Here is a 17,043-nt window from a genome sequence, read left to right on the forward strand (position 1 = left end):
TAAAGATGTCAATATTTCTATATAAAACAATTTTGCTAAATAATGTCAAAAATAATTTCTTAAAAGAGACTGCATCCTACTGATAATGAGTAGTGCTTTTACGAATTCTGTTAAATTTTAAAAAAGTGAATCAAGGTTGAGGGCATAAATGAGTCCCATAAGCAGGGCACAAGCTTTAGCAGTATTTTGGCATCCCGGCAATATCTCCTTGCCTTCAAGAATAATGGATACATCCACTGGATCCTTTCCATCAGCTCCATGTACAACCAGAATCTTGAGGGTGTGTTGCGCTGTGTCACTGTGGTTGTCCTCCTGCACAATTTAGACAAACTAAATAAACTGAATTTTACTGAAAAAGCTACACTAAAGTAATACAGTATATATTACGCTAAACTGAGTCAAGCCTATTTTACAGCGAGCCAGGTTTAGTAAAACATTAGTCAAACATAACATAAGAGCCACTACAGCCAAATAATGTTACCCTGAGCCATAAATTTACTACTGGACTGTGGCTCTTTTGGTCTTAAAGGGCAACACTCCTGCAGAGTTTGTCTCCAACCCAAATCAAACACGCCTAATTCTGCTCATTAATATTCTACTAGACGGACTAGAAACTTTTAGGCAAGTGCGTTGAGGCCAGTTAGAGCTAAATTCTGCACAACAGTGACCCCCCAGAACAGAATTTTGACACCTCTGCTTTAAGATTAACCTGTACATAAGGGGTGTGAACCCTGGTCCTGGAGTCAATGTCCTGCAGAGTTTAGCCCCAACCAGCTCCAACAAACATACTTTGAAGTCTCTAGTAGACCTGGATTTCCTGGATCAGTTGTATTTGATTAAAGAAACACTCCACATTTTTTGGAAATAGGCTCATTCTCCAACTCCCCCAGAGTTAAAAAGTTGAGTCTTATCGTTTTTGAATCCAATCAGCCGACCTCTGGGTCTGTTGATAGCACTTTTTAGCATAGCTTAATATAGATCATTGAATCCGATTAGACCAGAAGCATCTCGCTCAATTTAAAACGTGACTCTTCTGTAGTTACATCGTGTACTAAGACCGGCGGAAAATGAAAAGTTCAGATTTTCTAGGCCAAAATGACTAGGATCTATACTTTCATTCCGGCGTAATAATCAAGGAACTGTTCAGCTGTAACATGAACGCAGCAGGTACAGTGATATCATGCAGCACCTGAAACCAGCCAGACCCTCTTCCTTGCACAGGGAGCATGTCTTGCTAGCTGGGAACTATTTCCACAGTTGCTTTCATTTATCAATGCGCCTGTTATGTTCACGTTACAGCTGAACAGTTCCTTGATTATTACGCCGGAATGAGAGTATAGTTCCTAATCATATCGGTCTAGAAAATCACAGCTTTTCATTTTCCGCTGGTCTTAGTAAACTATATAACTACAGAAGAGACAAGTTTTAAATTGGAAAAATATCAAAACTCTTTGGTCATTTCTGAGCAAGATGTTTCTGGTTTAATCGGATTTAATGATCTATGCTAAGCTATGCTAAAAGTGCTAGCGCCAGACCTAAATGGATTTGAAAATGGGAAAACTCAACTGTTTAACTCTGGGGGAGTTGGAGAATGAGAATGTTCCTTCAAGGTTGGATCTAATCTCAGCAGGACACAGGCTGTCCAGGAGCATATCCCACCCCTGGTGTACGTTACGGTAATACAATTGTAACATTTTTAACATGACATTGAACAAAAAATGCTTTACCTGGCAATCTTCAAACAGTTCCTCTTCTTTCTCGCCAATGTACAGTATGAGGCTCCGGATAACAGCTTCACGCCTCATCTCAATGTTTTGGTTCTGTGAATAGATAATTATTTTCAACACATAACCAATATCCATAGAAAACAAACTACCAAGTGATAATACAATGGCATACACATGCAAAGAGCAGTGATTTGAAAGAAGACTACAAGAGAAAAGCCTGGAAAGATGGAGTCTGTCTGGTGGTTGCTTTTGTAGTCTGTTAAGCTTTTTTTTCAAAATATTAACTTTGTTGCCATTCTTTGTCGTTTAAACTGCTAAATATATCTACACTACATATATTACAGGTCGCCGGGATTTTGCCAAGTAAGACATGTTCCTGGATCAACATCTTTTGTTGATCCTGGATCAACATTATGTCCAAAAATATAGACTTAACCCTATCTCTACCCCTAAACCTACCCATATGATACCTGATTTACAAAGATGTAGAAGTATCTAACCCTGATCATAAGGCTAAAACAAATATTTCCTGAAAAGTTATATCTCAATTCTGATTGGTTGATTGGAATGTTGTGGTTGATTAGAATGTTATTCCAGGATCAACAAGGATGTTGATTCAGGAACATGTTGTACTTGGTGAAATCACACTCACCTATATTACACATTATGTAGCAATTAAGATATGTCTGGATATTTCACATCACTAGGTTTAAATCTTAGACTTAAACAGTGTTTTCAGTGTTTACACATCTAAAGGTAATTGGTGCCAACATTTCAAGTTGCCTTTAACTGTTTCGCTCTCTTATCTTTAGGTTTAACCCAAGGTTTCTGATCTAGTCAGTCTGATCAAGTCTGGATCTAGGCCCAATTTTTGACTGCTGATGATATTTTGCAGACAGCCTTTAGAAGACCTAATAAATGACCTCTACAATCATTTACCACCTCATCTGTGCTGTGTAAAGTACTATATAAATAAAAGTGGTTAAAACTGACTATTGAGTGAGGACTGATACTGTATGAGTGTGTAGTGTGTGAGAAACAGATCACATTCCTCAAAAGAGTGAACAAGCACAATTTTTAACAAACACACCTGACTCAGTATGTCCATGTACGGCCTCAGCTTGGTGCCCACAACACCTCCCTTGAGCTTCATTAGGGTAATCATTTTTGGCGTGTAGGCGTCAAGCCTGTTCATGAAGCTCTGTTCCAAGGAAATTGTAGTTAGTCTCCAAAATTCTTCTTGTATCTGAAATGACAAGAGATCGATATTTAAATAATACTTTTAAATTGTTTCTGGCCAAACAAGAGGGCTTAATAAAGGGAATACATTTACATACCTCAGCTTCACAAAATAAGGCAGGCCATCTCTCCTTGAAGTCTTCAGCAGCTGGACTACCACTCACAACCTCCAGCCTTCGATAGGAGAATGTTTTTGCCATTTTTTCTTTTATCACTTTATGGTTGTTCTTTTTTTTTTACCTCTTCGAGAAGCTCCTGCCTCTCCATTTCAAGGCTATCAACATTTTCTCCATTTGGATGTGGAGGTAGGAAGTTGACTTCCGCTCTCTTTGAGACATAAGATAAAAATTTACTGTTTATCCTTGATGACACACCAGGGTTGAAAACCATGCGTCTGAGAGATTTCCTAAATGCAGTCAAGCTGTAAATGAACAAACACAATTATATTAAAACAACAGAATTAAAGAAAATACATTATATTTAAGGTAGAAAATTACATGAGAACTAATCAATAAACAGAAGCTGAAATACAAGCAGGAGTTGTATTCTGACGTGATGCTGGTTAATAATCATAATGTCTAGGTAACAATTAAATAAGTTCATTTAAACACATAAGTCAATGTCAGAGCTTTTCAGACACTTTCTGGACTGAAAAAAATTATCACCCTATTGCAATAGTTCATGATAGAGTACAAAAAAAGTTTAATCTCCAGTTTCTAAATCTTAGATGGCTTATTATGGGTAAAATGATGCTGCTAAATTTCGAAATATTTGTTCTACACTATTAGTATTTGTAATGATATAACCAATATTTTTTAACATTGTTTAACCAAATCTTTTGTCTTTTTTATTCTCAGTTTTGTAATGTATCTGAGAAGAAATGCTTGTGTAATCCACAAAGATTAATGTAAACGGTAGAAGGTATGAACGTTATTGTGCTTTTCATCCAGAAATAAAACGCAGCTCCTTGTAAAATTATGCCTTCAGGGCAATTTTGGTTGGTCCAATAATTTCAAGGCAAATCTTGCTGTAGTCACGAAATTTATGGTTTATTGATTCGTTTTCACACATTTTTTTTTTTCATGTCACTCAGCACGATTTATTTCATGTAACGTTAATGTTTTGAAAGTTGTGATTAAATGTAACCTGATCGCAGTTAAATGAGGAGGGTGGCAAATTAGGACTGAACTTTTCCTAATGCAAAATTCGAATCGGCGTGTTTTAACATAAATTCACTGACTAACACAAATTTCTCTGGTTTTAAACTGACTTCTGTATGAGACTACTGCTGCTTCACGGACTGCAGTGGAAAATGCAGGCCTAGGTTAATGTAACCTCGAGTTAACGTTACCAGAGTTACACAACAAAGTCAATCGGACTTTCAAAATTCTCATGCACCTATACATTGTCATAAATTACTACAAAAAGGCAATAACTTACCGTACACATTAACTTTGCATCCACTTGTGACAATCCCAATCGCACGTGTGGCAATCGCAACCGTCTGTCTCGGATCCAAAACGCGGGCATGTGATTCGGTCACGCGGATGTGAACGTACTAAGATTTTAGATTAAAATTTACTCAGTATTTTTAGATTTATGTGCAATGACTTTAAAACAGTTAAATAATATGAGAAAATATATAATAAAATTTACTATTCCCATACAGTACATTTTATACATGAATTAATTGTGTATTTATTTAAAAAAATTACTTAGAAATTCTAGTTCTCAATGAATTGTAATATTACAATGTAAAAATTATGAAAGTAAATCTAGTATATTTTACTATACCTCAAAGTTTGTTTTTTCAGTGTAGCTTTTAGCCTCATCATTGCAGTTTGAGGTTTAGGAATTAGTTTTTTTATGTTTATGTCAGTTTTAATAATTTTAGCATTTCAACTTTTTCGTAAAAATGTACTACTTTAATTTTAGTACTGTTTTCATTTAATTTATAGTGCTTTTTACTTTACAAATAATTGGAAAACAACTTTACAGAAAATTAAGTTTCTACAATATTTAGTCGTAGCTTACACGATTTATCTATATCATTTTACTTTAGCTTTATTTCAATTACAGAAAACTGTTTTTAGTAGTTTCAGTTTTAGTTAACAGCAATGACACATAGTTGGTTGCTTTGGGAATTACTAGTTAGGAATAAAAGTTTAACTGTGTGTGCTTATTTTACAGATTTATTTTTTAAAATAAAATGTAAAAATTATATATTTTTTTGTACGAGTTTCTGTCTTCTGCTGGATGCTAAAAAGATGATGCTTTAAACACCAAACAGTTGATGGTACCCATTCACTTCCATAGTATTTCTTCCTGTAGCATAGAAGTCATTGGGTGCCGTCAACTGTTCACTCTCAAAAAAACATCTTTAATGCCCACAAAGTTGCGGTGCTATTTTTTAAACAGTGAAACAGGTAGAGGAATCAAGTGAGTTTCCCGAAGGCCCTGACACGCATCAGCTAATCGAATAAAAAAAATATAGCTACCGATCAGCCAATCAGAAAATAGTATTGCTGTATCTGGGTAAGATTTTCACAGGATCTTGCGCAACACAGATTCAGACGCTCGAAGAGTATACGATCGCAGGATTTGATTATTTGATTCCTCTCACACAGACAATACAGCTAAATGAGTGTTAATCTAAACTGTGTTTGAATATGAAGCAGTTTGTGTGTGAAAACATTTGTGAATAAGCCAATCAGCTGTCACTCGATTTCTGAGCCACTAACTAGAATAAGATCACAGCTACTTTTATTTTCAGTATAAATATGGAGTTGAAAACACAAGGCTTGATGAAATTATACTGTGATAAATATAAAGCATATTTGTGATCATCGAGGCTCCTGCAGACATATGTTTTAGGAAGATTGTCCAGGGTTTATTTTTTACTCTTTTCTTTTACCTGTCACCGTTTGACTCGGACACAAACACGAGAGATTTTAATTTGATGAAGGTCATGGGGTTCTTCTTCACCACAGAGAATTATGCTCTTCCTCTTGTTTTCCAGCTCAAATATCTGAACATCCTTAAATCAAGAAGCATTTACTGAAATATAAATGAGTTCAAACCTCTCAAAATCTGAATATATACGCCAATGAATCTAATTTTATATCGAGTATGAAGAGATCTGTAATATACTTGACTGTATTTAATGAGAAAATAAATTACTTAATGCAACATCCATTATTTCTTTGCTGGGTTAAATTTTTTTTTTTATGAATGATTATGTCATCTTTTATTATAAACATGAGTGCAGTATTAGCATTTGTATCAACATTATTAGAAATGTCTGAATGAATCAGAATCAAACGATTAAGTGATTAATGCAGAGTTTTTCTTCCTTAGTATTTCTGTCTTGTTTTCTGGTATAAATTAATGCTTTCATAAGATTAATCGCTTTAGAATATGAGCAGGGTCATTCTGTCGATTCATTCAGGGCTGCTCTGGGTTTAGTACAAACACAACACTAGTCTAGGGAGGTATAGTCTTGTCTCTGAGAACAGCTTTCCTCAGCTTTCCTTAAGGTTGTCCTTGTCCTGTTTGCAAATGACTAAAAGGGAAGAAAAAAGAATACATAGAATAAGTTCACAGTTTTATGAAAAGCAATGAAATCCTTATAATCAAGTGATGATGAACTTCATCGGTAACACTTTTGAATAACGGTCCATTAGTTAATATTAATAAACTACTTTAGTTAAAATGATCTAAGCAAGAACAATCCCTCAGCATTTATTAATCTTAGTTGATGTTCAATTCAACATTTACTAATGCATTATTTAAATCAAAAGTTGTGCTAACAATGAAAACCTGTATTTTAATTAACTAACTTGAACAAAGATTAATAAAAACAGTAATAAATGTATTGTTCATTGTTTGTTCATGTTCGTTAATGAATCAACTAACATTAACTAAAGTGTACTTCATCTTTGTAAATAAGTAACGTTAGTGAAATTAAAGAGAGAAGATTTAGCTCTATCATTAATCTAGACAGTCAAAGGGCTCACTCTGTATATTGTGCTCATAACACCATTTAGTTTATTATATAAACGGCAATATAAGTTAAAAACGTAATAAGAATTCATTTAAACTTTGAATTCTTATGAAGTCTCAGCTTTCACTGCTAACTACGTTAGCGATATCGATAGCTATTTATTAATAGTCTGACACTGGCTGTCAACATAATGTTAAAAATGACCAGAAAACATCGAGAAAGAACAGCTGAGTCTTACCTGTGAAAGATAACACCCCGAGATCTGTTTTTAGAATCGTGTGACGGTTTGTAGATGTCCAATCTGTCGATGAGTCTGGTATGTTTTCTTCTTTCCTGATGTGAGAGTTATGAGAGTTGCCCGCTCCAATATGGCGGCGACGTTGGTGTGCGGTCGAGCGGCCAATGAGGCGTCTAGGTATTTATATGTCTATGATGTTAACTATAAAACAACACAAAGAACTTCAAAAATAAAGGTAAAACACCTGAAAAATAAATTACATTAAATTAACACAGTACACACTGTGCCATATTCTTATGACTCTTTAATACAGTATACATGATTAGACTAGTTTAAGCACTATACTGCTGATGATATTATAGATCAGTGTTACTAAGCAATTTATCACTCTAGTCACAGGTACAATGTTAGATCTTGTGGCTATACTTCATAAATAATGTGTACTTTACTCTTTATTCCAGCGTTAAGCCTTGAAATTTTTTTTTTACGTCAACAAAACGAAGAAAGGCTTCAAAGGTTTAGGGTAGCGAGTTTTAAATTTTATTTATAATATGATACAAGAATAATGTGCAAGAATTGGAAATGGATGGGAACGTGGACCTGTACAATATTAACAAAATGTATCTGTAATGTAATCCAATGGCAAACACACAAAGCACAACACTCAGTTGTTCAGTTTGGCCATGATTGTGTCAAAGGATACATCTTATCAAGATATATATATGTTTTTACACAACATTTCAGCTTGTATACATTTATTGGTTTGTAAGGTTTTATATATATTTATATATATATATATATATGAATATAAAGTGCAAAAACAAGAACACTTACAGTGAAGGCATGGCCCTGAAGTGCTGTATGTGACAACATGCGTGTCCTTGTACTAGTGTGCTTGTGTGTGGGACTCTATCTATGTACAATATGGCAATATGGATAGACTATCATATACACACACACACACACACACACATGTACGCAGACACACACTGAATATGGCCTAGGCTGGACTGACGTCATATGAAATTCAACCACTCCAGCACATCGATGAATAAGAGTTCAAGGAATATCAGTTGAACATCATTCGTCTATTTGCAATACATTTAAGTCTGTGCAATAAGTTGAGTTATACAAATACAATTAATGTACAGATGAACAGATGAAAAAATGAGCTAACTTCTAAATTTCCCCTTTACATTTAAAAATAGACATTATTTGTATAATATCACTCCTTCGGCCTTAGTAAAATAGCACCACAGGGTTGCACCTTTCAAGCCTAGAAATACAAAATTACCTGATAGAAGAACTGAGCGTTGTCTTGCTTTGGAAGAGTAAGGCATTTTCGTTGTTTTTGAAAGGATAAGTAAAATACATAAGCACTGTTAGTTGACTAGATTACATTTTATATTGCATATAATTATATGATTCGCCTTTCGTTCATATATTTTTAAAATGTAATTTCTCTTTCACAATTCTTCTCGTGAAAATGTTTCGTTGTAATGATGAATAGTTTTTCTTCTAAAGCAAGTGCATGTAGCATCACAGTTGCAGTTTGTCATTCTTTCGAGAGAATGTGTGTCGGTGTCCGTCTTCTGCTGTCCAGTTCATGTTTTTCTTTGCCAATCCTTAGCCTAGTTTTGCTGAGAGCCCTAGCGAAATGGAAAGGAATTATTTTTAATAATCATTTTCAAACTTAAATAAAATTCTAAATTGTGAGATAAAAAAGTTACAATTAATTATATGGGGGAAAAAGAACTAAACTCAGAATTCCAAGAAAAAAAAAGAAAAAATTGTGAAATTTATAGTCAGAATGTTGAGAAAAATTCTAAGAAAAACGTCAAAAATAGCGAGAGCTAAACTCAACATTCAGTAAAACAAAACATCAAAATTGCATGATCTATGCTCAACATTAAGGGAAAAACTTCAAAATAGCGAGATCTAAACTCAACATTCAGAAAAACAAAATGTCAAAATTGCGCGATCTAAACTCAACATTCTGAGGAAAAACATCAATTGCGAGATCTAAACTCAACATTCAGAAAAACGTCAAAATAGCGAGAGCTAAACTCAACATTCAGAAAAACAAAATGTCAAAATAGCGAGATCTAAACTCAACATTCAGAAAAACAACATGTCAAAATTGGGCGATCTAAACTCAACATTCAGAGGAAAAACATCAATTGCGAGATCTAAACTCAACATTCAGAAAAACGTCAAAATAGCGAGAGCTAAACTCAACATTCAGAAAAACAAAATGTCAAAATAGCGAGATCTAAACTCAACATTCAGAAAAACAACATGTCAAAATTGGGCGATCTAAACTCAACATTCAGAGGAAAAACATCAATTGCGAGATCTAAACTCAACATTCAGAAAAACAAAACGTCAAGATAGCGAGAGCTAAACTCAACATTCAGTAAAACAAAACGTCAAAATTGCACGATCTAAACTCAACATTCTGAGGAAAAACATCAATTGCGAGATCTAAACTCAACATTCAGAAAAACAAAACGTCAAAATAGAGAGATCTAAACTTAACATTCAGTAAAACAAAACGACAAAATTGAATGATCAATGCTCAACATTCAGAGAAAAAAAAACGTCAAAATAGCGAGATATAAACTCGACATTCAGAAAAACAGAATGTCAAAATAGCGAGATCTAAACTCAACATTCAGAGAAAAAACGTCAAAAAAGCGAGATCTACACACAACATTAAGAAAAACAAAATGTCAAAATTGCGAGATCTAAACTCAACATTCAGAGAAAAAACTTCAAAATCGCGAGATCTAAACTCAACATTCAGAGAAAAAAACTTCAAAATCGCGAGATCTAAACTCTACATTCAAAGGAAAAAATGTCAATTGTAAGATCTAAACTTAACATTCAAAGAAACACGTCAAAATTGCGAGATGTGAATAATGAATTCAGTGAAAAAGTTGCAATTACCTTTATTTTATTAAAAATCAACCTTCCGTTTTCTTTCAAAAAAAGACTCATACAATAACAATAATCATGCTAATAAAAAAATGCTAACCGAGTTTGTTCTCTTGCGTTTCCAGCAGTCAGGATTGAGACGTTTCTGCTCCTCGGCCAGAGCTTTGGCCTCCATGGTGTACATCCTCCTCTCCTCATTCTTCATCTTCTTCCATTTATCGCCCAGAATCACGCTGATGGCTCTGAGTAAATTAGACATTGAAACCTCTCTTAAAGAGAAAGACCCAAACAACCGGACAAATTTCACTTCCTATGTTTAAAGTACATATTACCCTACTGTGAGGCAGCTGAAACAGTTTCTAAAGGTAGACACCATGTTCATGTTACAATAGATTTGTTTTTGCCAAATGTTTTTTCCTGTCCCATTAAGTAATTTTGGTTAATTTTATGTACGTTTGTCAATTATAATTTTTAAAGATTTCGTTTTTTTTTTTTTCTTCTAATATTTGAACTTAGACTTTTATTTAAATAAGCTACTCAGGCAACATTTCTAATATTTTTCCATATAATATTTTTATTGTACTTGATTTTAGCTTTATTTCAATTAACAAAAAAAAATGGTTTTGTAACGTAGCTAATGCAAACATTCATCTGTCTGCTCGCAGGACATCCACACACCTGTTGTCTTTGCCGGGGTACATCTGTGTATATTCCACCCTGTACTTCTTGGCAAAAAGCATGAAGGCGTTCATTGGCCGCTTGCACTTTGTGGGTGTGGCTCCAGAGCTTCCTGAGGCATAGCTGCGCTGTGATTTGCTGCTGGGGGAGTGATGGGAGGAGCTGAGGGCCTCCAGTTTGTCGCAGTCTGGACTCACTGCGCCCCCGCTGGACTGGGATGCCCGACGCTGGCGTGCCATACTGCTCAGAACATACACGGCGGAAGAGTCGAGAGGGGTGAAGTCATAACTGTGTGGAGTGAGAAAACAGTCAGCATCTTAAACACAGTAAGTTGAAGCCAATTCAGTCGGATGATCTCTGATGATATTGCTCTATATTTTTATTATTATTATTAATTTAGACAAATAATATGTCCTATAATAGTAATACTAAAGGATCATCTATAAAAACTAAACCAAAACTAAAATTAAATAAGAGACTCTAAGTCGCTAACAAATAGAAAATTAGACAATATGACAAAAACACAAAAAATAAATTTTGCTTAAAAAAAAATAAATTAACCATGCACTTTCTCATTACCATTATCTCAACATTAATAATAAAAAAGATAACTTATGTGAAGTATTTTTCACATTATGATCTTGTTTGTTCTGTTGTGTTTAATTAGTTCTGATTTCCTTTTTTTTTTCTTTTTTTTTTGAAATTTTAATATTTTATGTAATAAGAATTAGAGAAAATAATAATAATAACAAAAAAAAAAAAAATAAGATAAATTCCATTAATTTGAACATGAAAATACTGCTATAATCGAGAAGGGAGAATATCCTTAACTATTTGAAAAATGTAGGCTTTGATTTATTTTTTTATTTTTTTTATAGTTAAATGTGACCTAGGCATGTTTTTAAGAGATTCACCAAATACTTATTTGTTTTCACCTCCCAGTGTTAATTTTACTATTATTTACATTTTAGTGTGATATTAATTTTCTGAATGTATTTTTTGTTATAAATTAGCTTCCATTTTAATTTTAGTAATTTTATGTACTATTGTGAATTTTATTAGTGATTTTGTAGCTTTTTATACATTTCTATTTAGCTTTAGTTTGTCTTTCAATTTTAGTTTTAGCAGTTTAAGTACTTCAACTTATTATTTCATATATTTTATATATATTTCAGTTAATTACAAAGAAAATGGTTTGTGTTTTTATAATTTTATTGTATTCTATTTCAGCATAACTAAAACTTTTATTAATAGTGTTATTTATGGTTAACAATACCAACACTGGTACCTCTTAAAAGTGTCAAAAACGACTGAGTCGTCACAGTTGATGGCGTCACGGTGTCCTGGTGGCAGACACAAATCTCCAACCTCCATGTCATAGCAGGGAATGCCATGCTGTACAACAGTAAGGCTTGGATAGAAAGAAGACCACCCTAACATGTGCACAGATTAGATTAAATTCCCAAATCACATTTATCTTGTAATGATACTGCATAGAAACAAACTCCTGCATTTACCTTTATTTTTCACAAAAAATGGATGGCCCAAACTGCACTCAGCAGTCAGAAGCCCTGCTTCAGAGGAACCAGGGTCAAAGGTCAATTTCAGGACAGACTGGCCGAAAGACACACTCTCCTCAAAGACCACCAGCTTTAGCCCATCAGAGCCGTAACTCTGTGAGACAAACAAACTAAAATTACTTTGGCAATAAGATTTTTCAATGCTTTTATAAAAGTTACAACTTGATGAATTCCTTCATGGAACAGTTCGATCAAAAATTTTAATTTGCTGAAAATTTACTTATCCTCAGGACATCCAAGTTGTAGGTGAGATTGTTTCTTCATCAGATTTGGAGAAACTAAGCATCACATCACTTGCTTTCCAATTGATCCTCTGCAGTGAATGGGTGCCGTCAGAATAAGAATCCAAAAAATTATCCTATCTAAATCAGGAGGATTACTTTTGGATTATTGTGATGTTTTTATCAGATGTTTGGACTCGCATTCTGACGGCACCCATTCACTGCAGAGGATCCACTTGTGAGCAACTGATTTAATGCTTCATTTCTCCAAATCAGATGAAGAAACAAACTCATCTACATCTTGGATGACCTGAGGATGAGTACGTTTTCAGTAAATTACAATTTAAGTGAACTATTCCTTTAAAAGGTGAAAGAATAACATCTGGTGTGTACATCATTACCTTCAGTGGGTTGGACTGTGTTCCTCCCTCGTCATCTGAATCTTCATCCGACTCCATCACGTCCTCTGCATCCTGCCACTCCACATTCAGACCTTTGTGGAAGCGTAGACGTGTTCCTGGAGAAAAAAAAGACAGAGACAAGTGTTTGAAAAGAGATCTCCAAATAAAGCTTCAGTACAGTTATGTAAGAAACAAACATGTTCCAGGCCAAGGGTGTGAGCTTTTACTCCTGCTGCTCTGCATTTGTAACAGCAGAAGGTGCTGTTCACCACATTTCCTAAACTTACTGATCAACAAAACAGCCATCACAATATCAGATGTTATTTTGTTCCCAGGTTCTTGGGAACAATTTATCTGTGTGTGTCTTTACCTTTCAGGAAGCAATGCCAGGCAGTGGAGGGCCAGGAATGGGACCATCCCAGGTCATCATCATCTGACAGAGATGACATGCAGAAAATGCCTGACTCCGACTCACTGCTGGCCTGGAAAATGCACATAAAACAGACTCAAAATTATGGACTATATGCTATTTATTATATATGCTAAATGTTTTCTAAATTATAAAAGCACTATTTTTACATAAAAACTAATAAAAATTTAAAAGCACACAACATTTCTAAACATTTAAATTCAAAAATGAAAACTGAAAATATAAAAATAAAAGCTATTTAAAAATATCAATGAAAATTATAGTATATAAATAATTCTCAAATAAATCCTAAATATAAATAAATACTAAAATAGTATATAAATAATTATATTTATATTTTAAATTTACACTGATGAACCATAAATGACAACATATCTGACACACACACACATATATTAATATATTTATATCTCATCATTTACTCAAGCCTGAATGACTTACTTTCTTTTGTGGAACATAAAAGAAGGATTTTGAAGAAAAAAGAAAAATGATTGATGTTTCACAAGTTATCTTCTTTTATGTTCAATTCATGTTAGGCTGTTGTAGCCTGTTGAATCAAATAAAATATTTGTTTCTAAAGCTACTATTTGTAAATGTCTACTAAATACTTTCCTTTTTAACCAAAAAATAGCTTTAAATAATCTTTTGTGGGTATTATTAAAGCCACATGAAACCAAATGTAATTTGTAAATAATTCGATAAATCGACACATCATGTAATTAATTAGATTTATATAGATTTATATATGTGTGTATGTGTGTATGTGTTTCTGGGTGGCAAACTTTCTCAGTTCACTCACCATTGGCAAGTGTGGCAATAAGTTTATTCTGGATCTTGATAACAGCAGCACATAACATTCTCAAAAACCCCTGAGCCATTCATAAAATCCCATTATAAGTGTTTGCATTTGTAAAGGCCTGATGCGGTACCCTGGTGCGGCGGCGTTCTCTCATGAGGCTGCGGGCGGGACTGGGGGCGCTGCTGGAAGACAGAGGGGGTCTAGCGTAGGAATGTAAACTGCTACTGTTGGAGAAGATGTGGACAGGAGAAGACCTGCAATGAAAATGCATCATCAGTACAGTCCGAGCTGTGCCATTTACATTCATGTGCAGCTGTATAAATGCCAGGATTTCCTGACCGGTTGTGTGGGGTGTTCTGGAGCAGGGGGCTTTGAGGGCTGGTGGCAATGTTGGCCAGCTCGGTGAGCCAGTTTGTGTGTGAAACATTGGCCTCAGGCCTGGAGCTCCGCCCCTCGATGGGCCCCTCCTCATGATGCGACACACCCAGGGTCACCTGGAACACACCCGGGGTCGACTGGTCATCTTGCACCTCCTGCAGCTCAGGCAGGTCATCTGCAGACACAGAAACTGTCATTGCAAACAGTATTTGGAATCGTAAATGTGTTTTTTACCCTTTCAGAAGAAAGCATGAGTGGCAAATTTAATTACCGTACTCCATGTGACTCGTGTTAGAAGGGCAGCCAGGTGAGGAGGGCAGGCGTTCATTGCATTTAAGCAAATCGAAGCCCTCGTCCATACCTGAGCTCTGTGTCTGGACTTCCTGGACACTCTGAGGGACAGACTGAGTTTTCACTTCCCACACCATATTATAACATATCAGCTGGGCAGGCTGTGAAAGCAAGAGATGTGTTGCAGTGAAAGCAAAACGGGTAGGTAATTTCCAAAACAGTTTACTCGCACAGGTTTTACTTTGTAGGCATTTGTATTGAATGAATGAATGAATGCGGGACAACAGAAGTAAACACTGGAACAACAACGGTTGTGTTGGGTAGCCTATTGTGCAATGTTCTTGGCCACTGTTCGATCGCGTTAACATTCGTTTCACAATTAAACGAGTCGTCAAGGATTGAATCCTTAACAAAGCAAATCTCGTCGTGTTAAATAACGCGTTTTGTTTGTGGCCCGTTTCTGTGAAGCGTGGTCACGTGACCCGCATTGCACGCAAGGCTTGTTTATAAACTTTCTGGGACTTGGCGCATGCGCAGCGCAGCTCATTCATTCATAACTGCGTAACAACGGGGGATCAATAACAGCGATAGATTGCGCTAGAATATTCTCCCTAACTTTAGAGAAACGCAGATGGAAGTCCCCTCGTTCGATCCCACCGAGGATACATCCGTGTTTATGATCGGAAAGCTTTATTTGTATCCATTTTTGCTCGCTCGACGGTTTCGATTTTTCCACACGGGAAGACAATCAGACTTTTCTGCACTCGCGAACAGACAAAAACAAAAACGAAATCGCATAGATGTTTTGGTTTAAAACTGCTGTTCTAACACTAATATTGTCGTTGTTAAAGCTGAACACGAGAACAATAACAACAATACGAATATCTTTGTTTGCAACAAAAAAATAAAAATCGGTAAAAACTCATTAACAACTGCGGTATTTAACCAAACCACATCGTATACAGACCCCACAGCTATTAGACGTTTGATCAATGTAGAATAATGTTTACAAATGAACACAAATGTCAACAGTGGGAGCTGTAAACAAAAGAATGTCAACAAGTTGAGACATGGTACATCATGTCCTTCCTTTTACCTCACTGTAATGAATGGACACCATGTTTTCTTCTGGGTTTTGAGGAAAAACACGACTGTCTGTGTTTAATTATTGTCGCTACGGTGATGTAGAGAATCACAAAACCACAAACAAAACAACAAACGTCACAGAGAAAAAAACCCTTCGAGTAAAAAGTTGTCATTTGCGATCGAAACAATGAATGACAGTCTTTTGGCTCGCCGCAGCCTCAACCGTCACCGTCTTAGACAGCCACGCAAAATAAAGTTCATTGACATTACTGTTTCGTTTCGTGGTAATATTTCAACAACTTTTTTCACTTACCAAACCTGTCGCCATTACCGAGTATCTCTGGCATTCTCCGCGAAGGCAGGACTGATTACTTTTAGACCTGGCTTCCCATTGGTGGAGACGCATGTCAGTTTAGTGAGCTCGAAGCGCGATTGGCTAATCGCTTGCACCCTGGGTTAGACATGGATGGTTTGTTATTGTGTTTGTGATTGGCCAGTTCTGCATGTCCGTTACATCAGCCGTGAATCTCATTGGTTGAGACGGATTTTTATTTTTATTTTTTGTCGAAAGACCCTCCCGCTTTGTTAAACGGAGGGTTTAAGGTATGTATTGTATTAAGGCGTTATAAACAAACATAAAACAACATTGGTCCTTGCATGATTTGGGTAATATTATAATATTACTGCTCATTAAACGTGAAATAGCTGATGGTTAACCGCAAGTACAGGTTATGCACCCAAAAAATTCTATATGTATAATATATCACATCTGAGCAAGTTTCACTTTTGAAGGCATTTCTATTTTTAATGTTACTCATTGAGGTAACATGCATCATAAAATATAATACACGCATATTATGAATGAAAACGAATCATTTGTAGCATAGGACTAATAATCACAACATGATTTTTTTTTAAATACAAAATTGTTCTTTATTTGAATGGAAAGTCAAATATAACTGACGGTATAGTACTGGGCTCTCTTGCACCAAGAGAGTGTAGACCTTTGATCCATTTTCAGGACATAAAAAGCAT

General features: G+C 35.3%; 1 protein-coding gene across 2 annotated transcripts; it reads right to left on the minus strand.

Moving 5' to 3' along the window:
- Positions 1-8,274: 8,274 nt before the first annotated feature.
- LOC113043490 (HMG box-containing protein 1-like) lies at positions 8,275-16,417 on the minus strand. Of its 2 annotated transcripts, none has more exons than XM_026202915.1 (11): positions 16,322-16,417; positions 14,903-15,083; positions 14,593-14,806; positions 14,384-14,507; positions 13,395-13,506; positions 13,025-13,140; positions 12,340-12,496; positions 12,111-12,255; positions 10,823-11,110; positions 10,245-10,386; positions 8,275-8,856 (listed from the first exon to the last, which is right to left on the minus strand). In XM_026202915.1, exons 1-11 carry the CDS (start codon positions 16,412-16,414, stop codon positions 8,839-8,841), a joined length of 1,590 nt encoding a protein of 529 aa, XP_026058700.1. In that variant the 5' UTR covers positions 16,415-16,417; the 3' UTR covers positions 8,275-8,838. The 2 variants fall into 2 exon arrangements, with proteins under 2 accessions (XP_026058700.1, XP_026058701.1); XM_026202916.1 differs by lacking the exon at positions 16,322-16,417 and adding an exon at positions 16,019-16,243.
- Between the last annotated feature and the right edge of the window lie 626 nt (positions 16,418-17,043).

The sequence above is a fragment of the Carassius auratus genome, chromosome 25, assembly GCF_003368295.1.
Source record: "Carassius auratus strain Wakin chromosome 25, ASM336829v1, whole genome shotgun sequence".
Lineage (NCBI taxonomy): Eukaryota > Metazoa > Chordata > Actinopteri > Cypriniformes > Cyprinidae > Carassius > Carassius auratus.

Excerpts from the sequence above, each read along its gene's own strand:
- LOC113043490 (XM_026202915.1), bottom strand. The coding sequence starts at position 16,414 with ATGCGTCTCCACCAATGGGAAGCCAGGTCTAAAAGTAATCAGTCCTGC. Across the intron at positions 15,084-16,321 it reads CGGTAATGGCGACAGGTTTG|CCTGCCCAGCTGATATGTTA; the intron begins GTAAGTGAAAAA and ends TTGCTTTCACAG. Across the intron at positions 14,508-14,592 it reads CAGAACACCCCACACAACCG|GTCTTCTCCTGTCCACATCT; the intron begins GTCAGGAAATCC and ends TTTTCATTGCAG.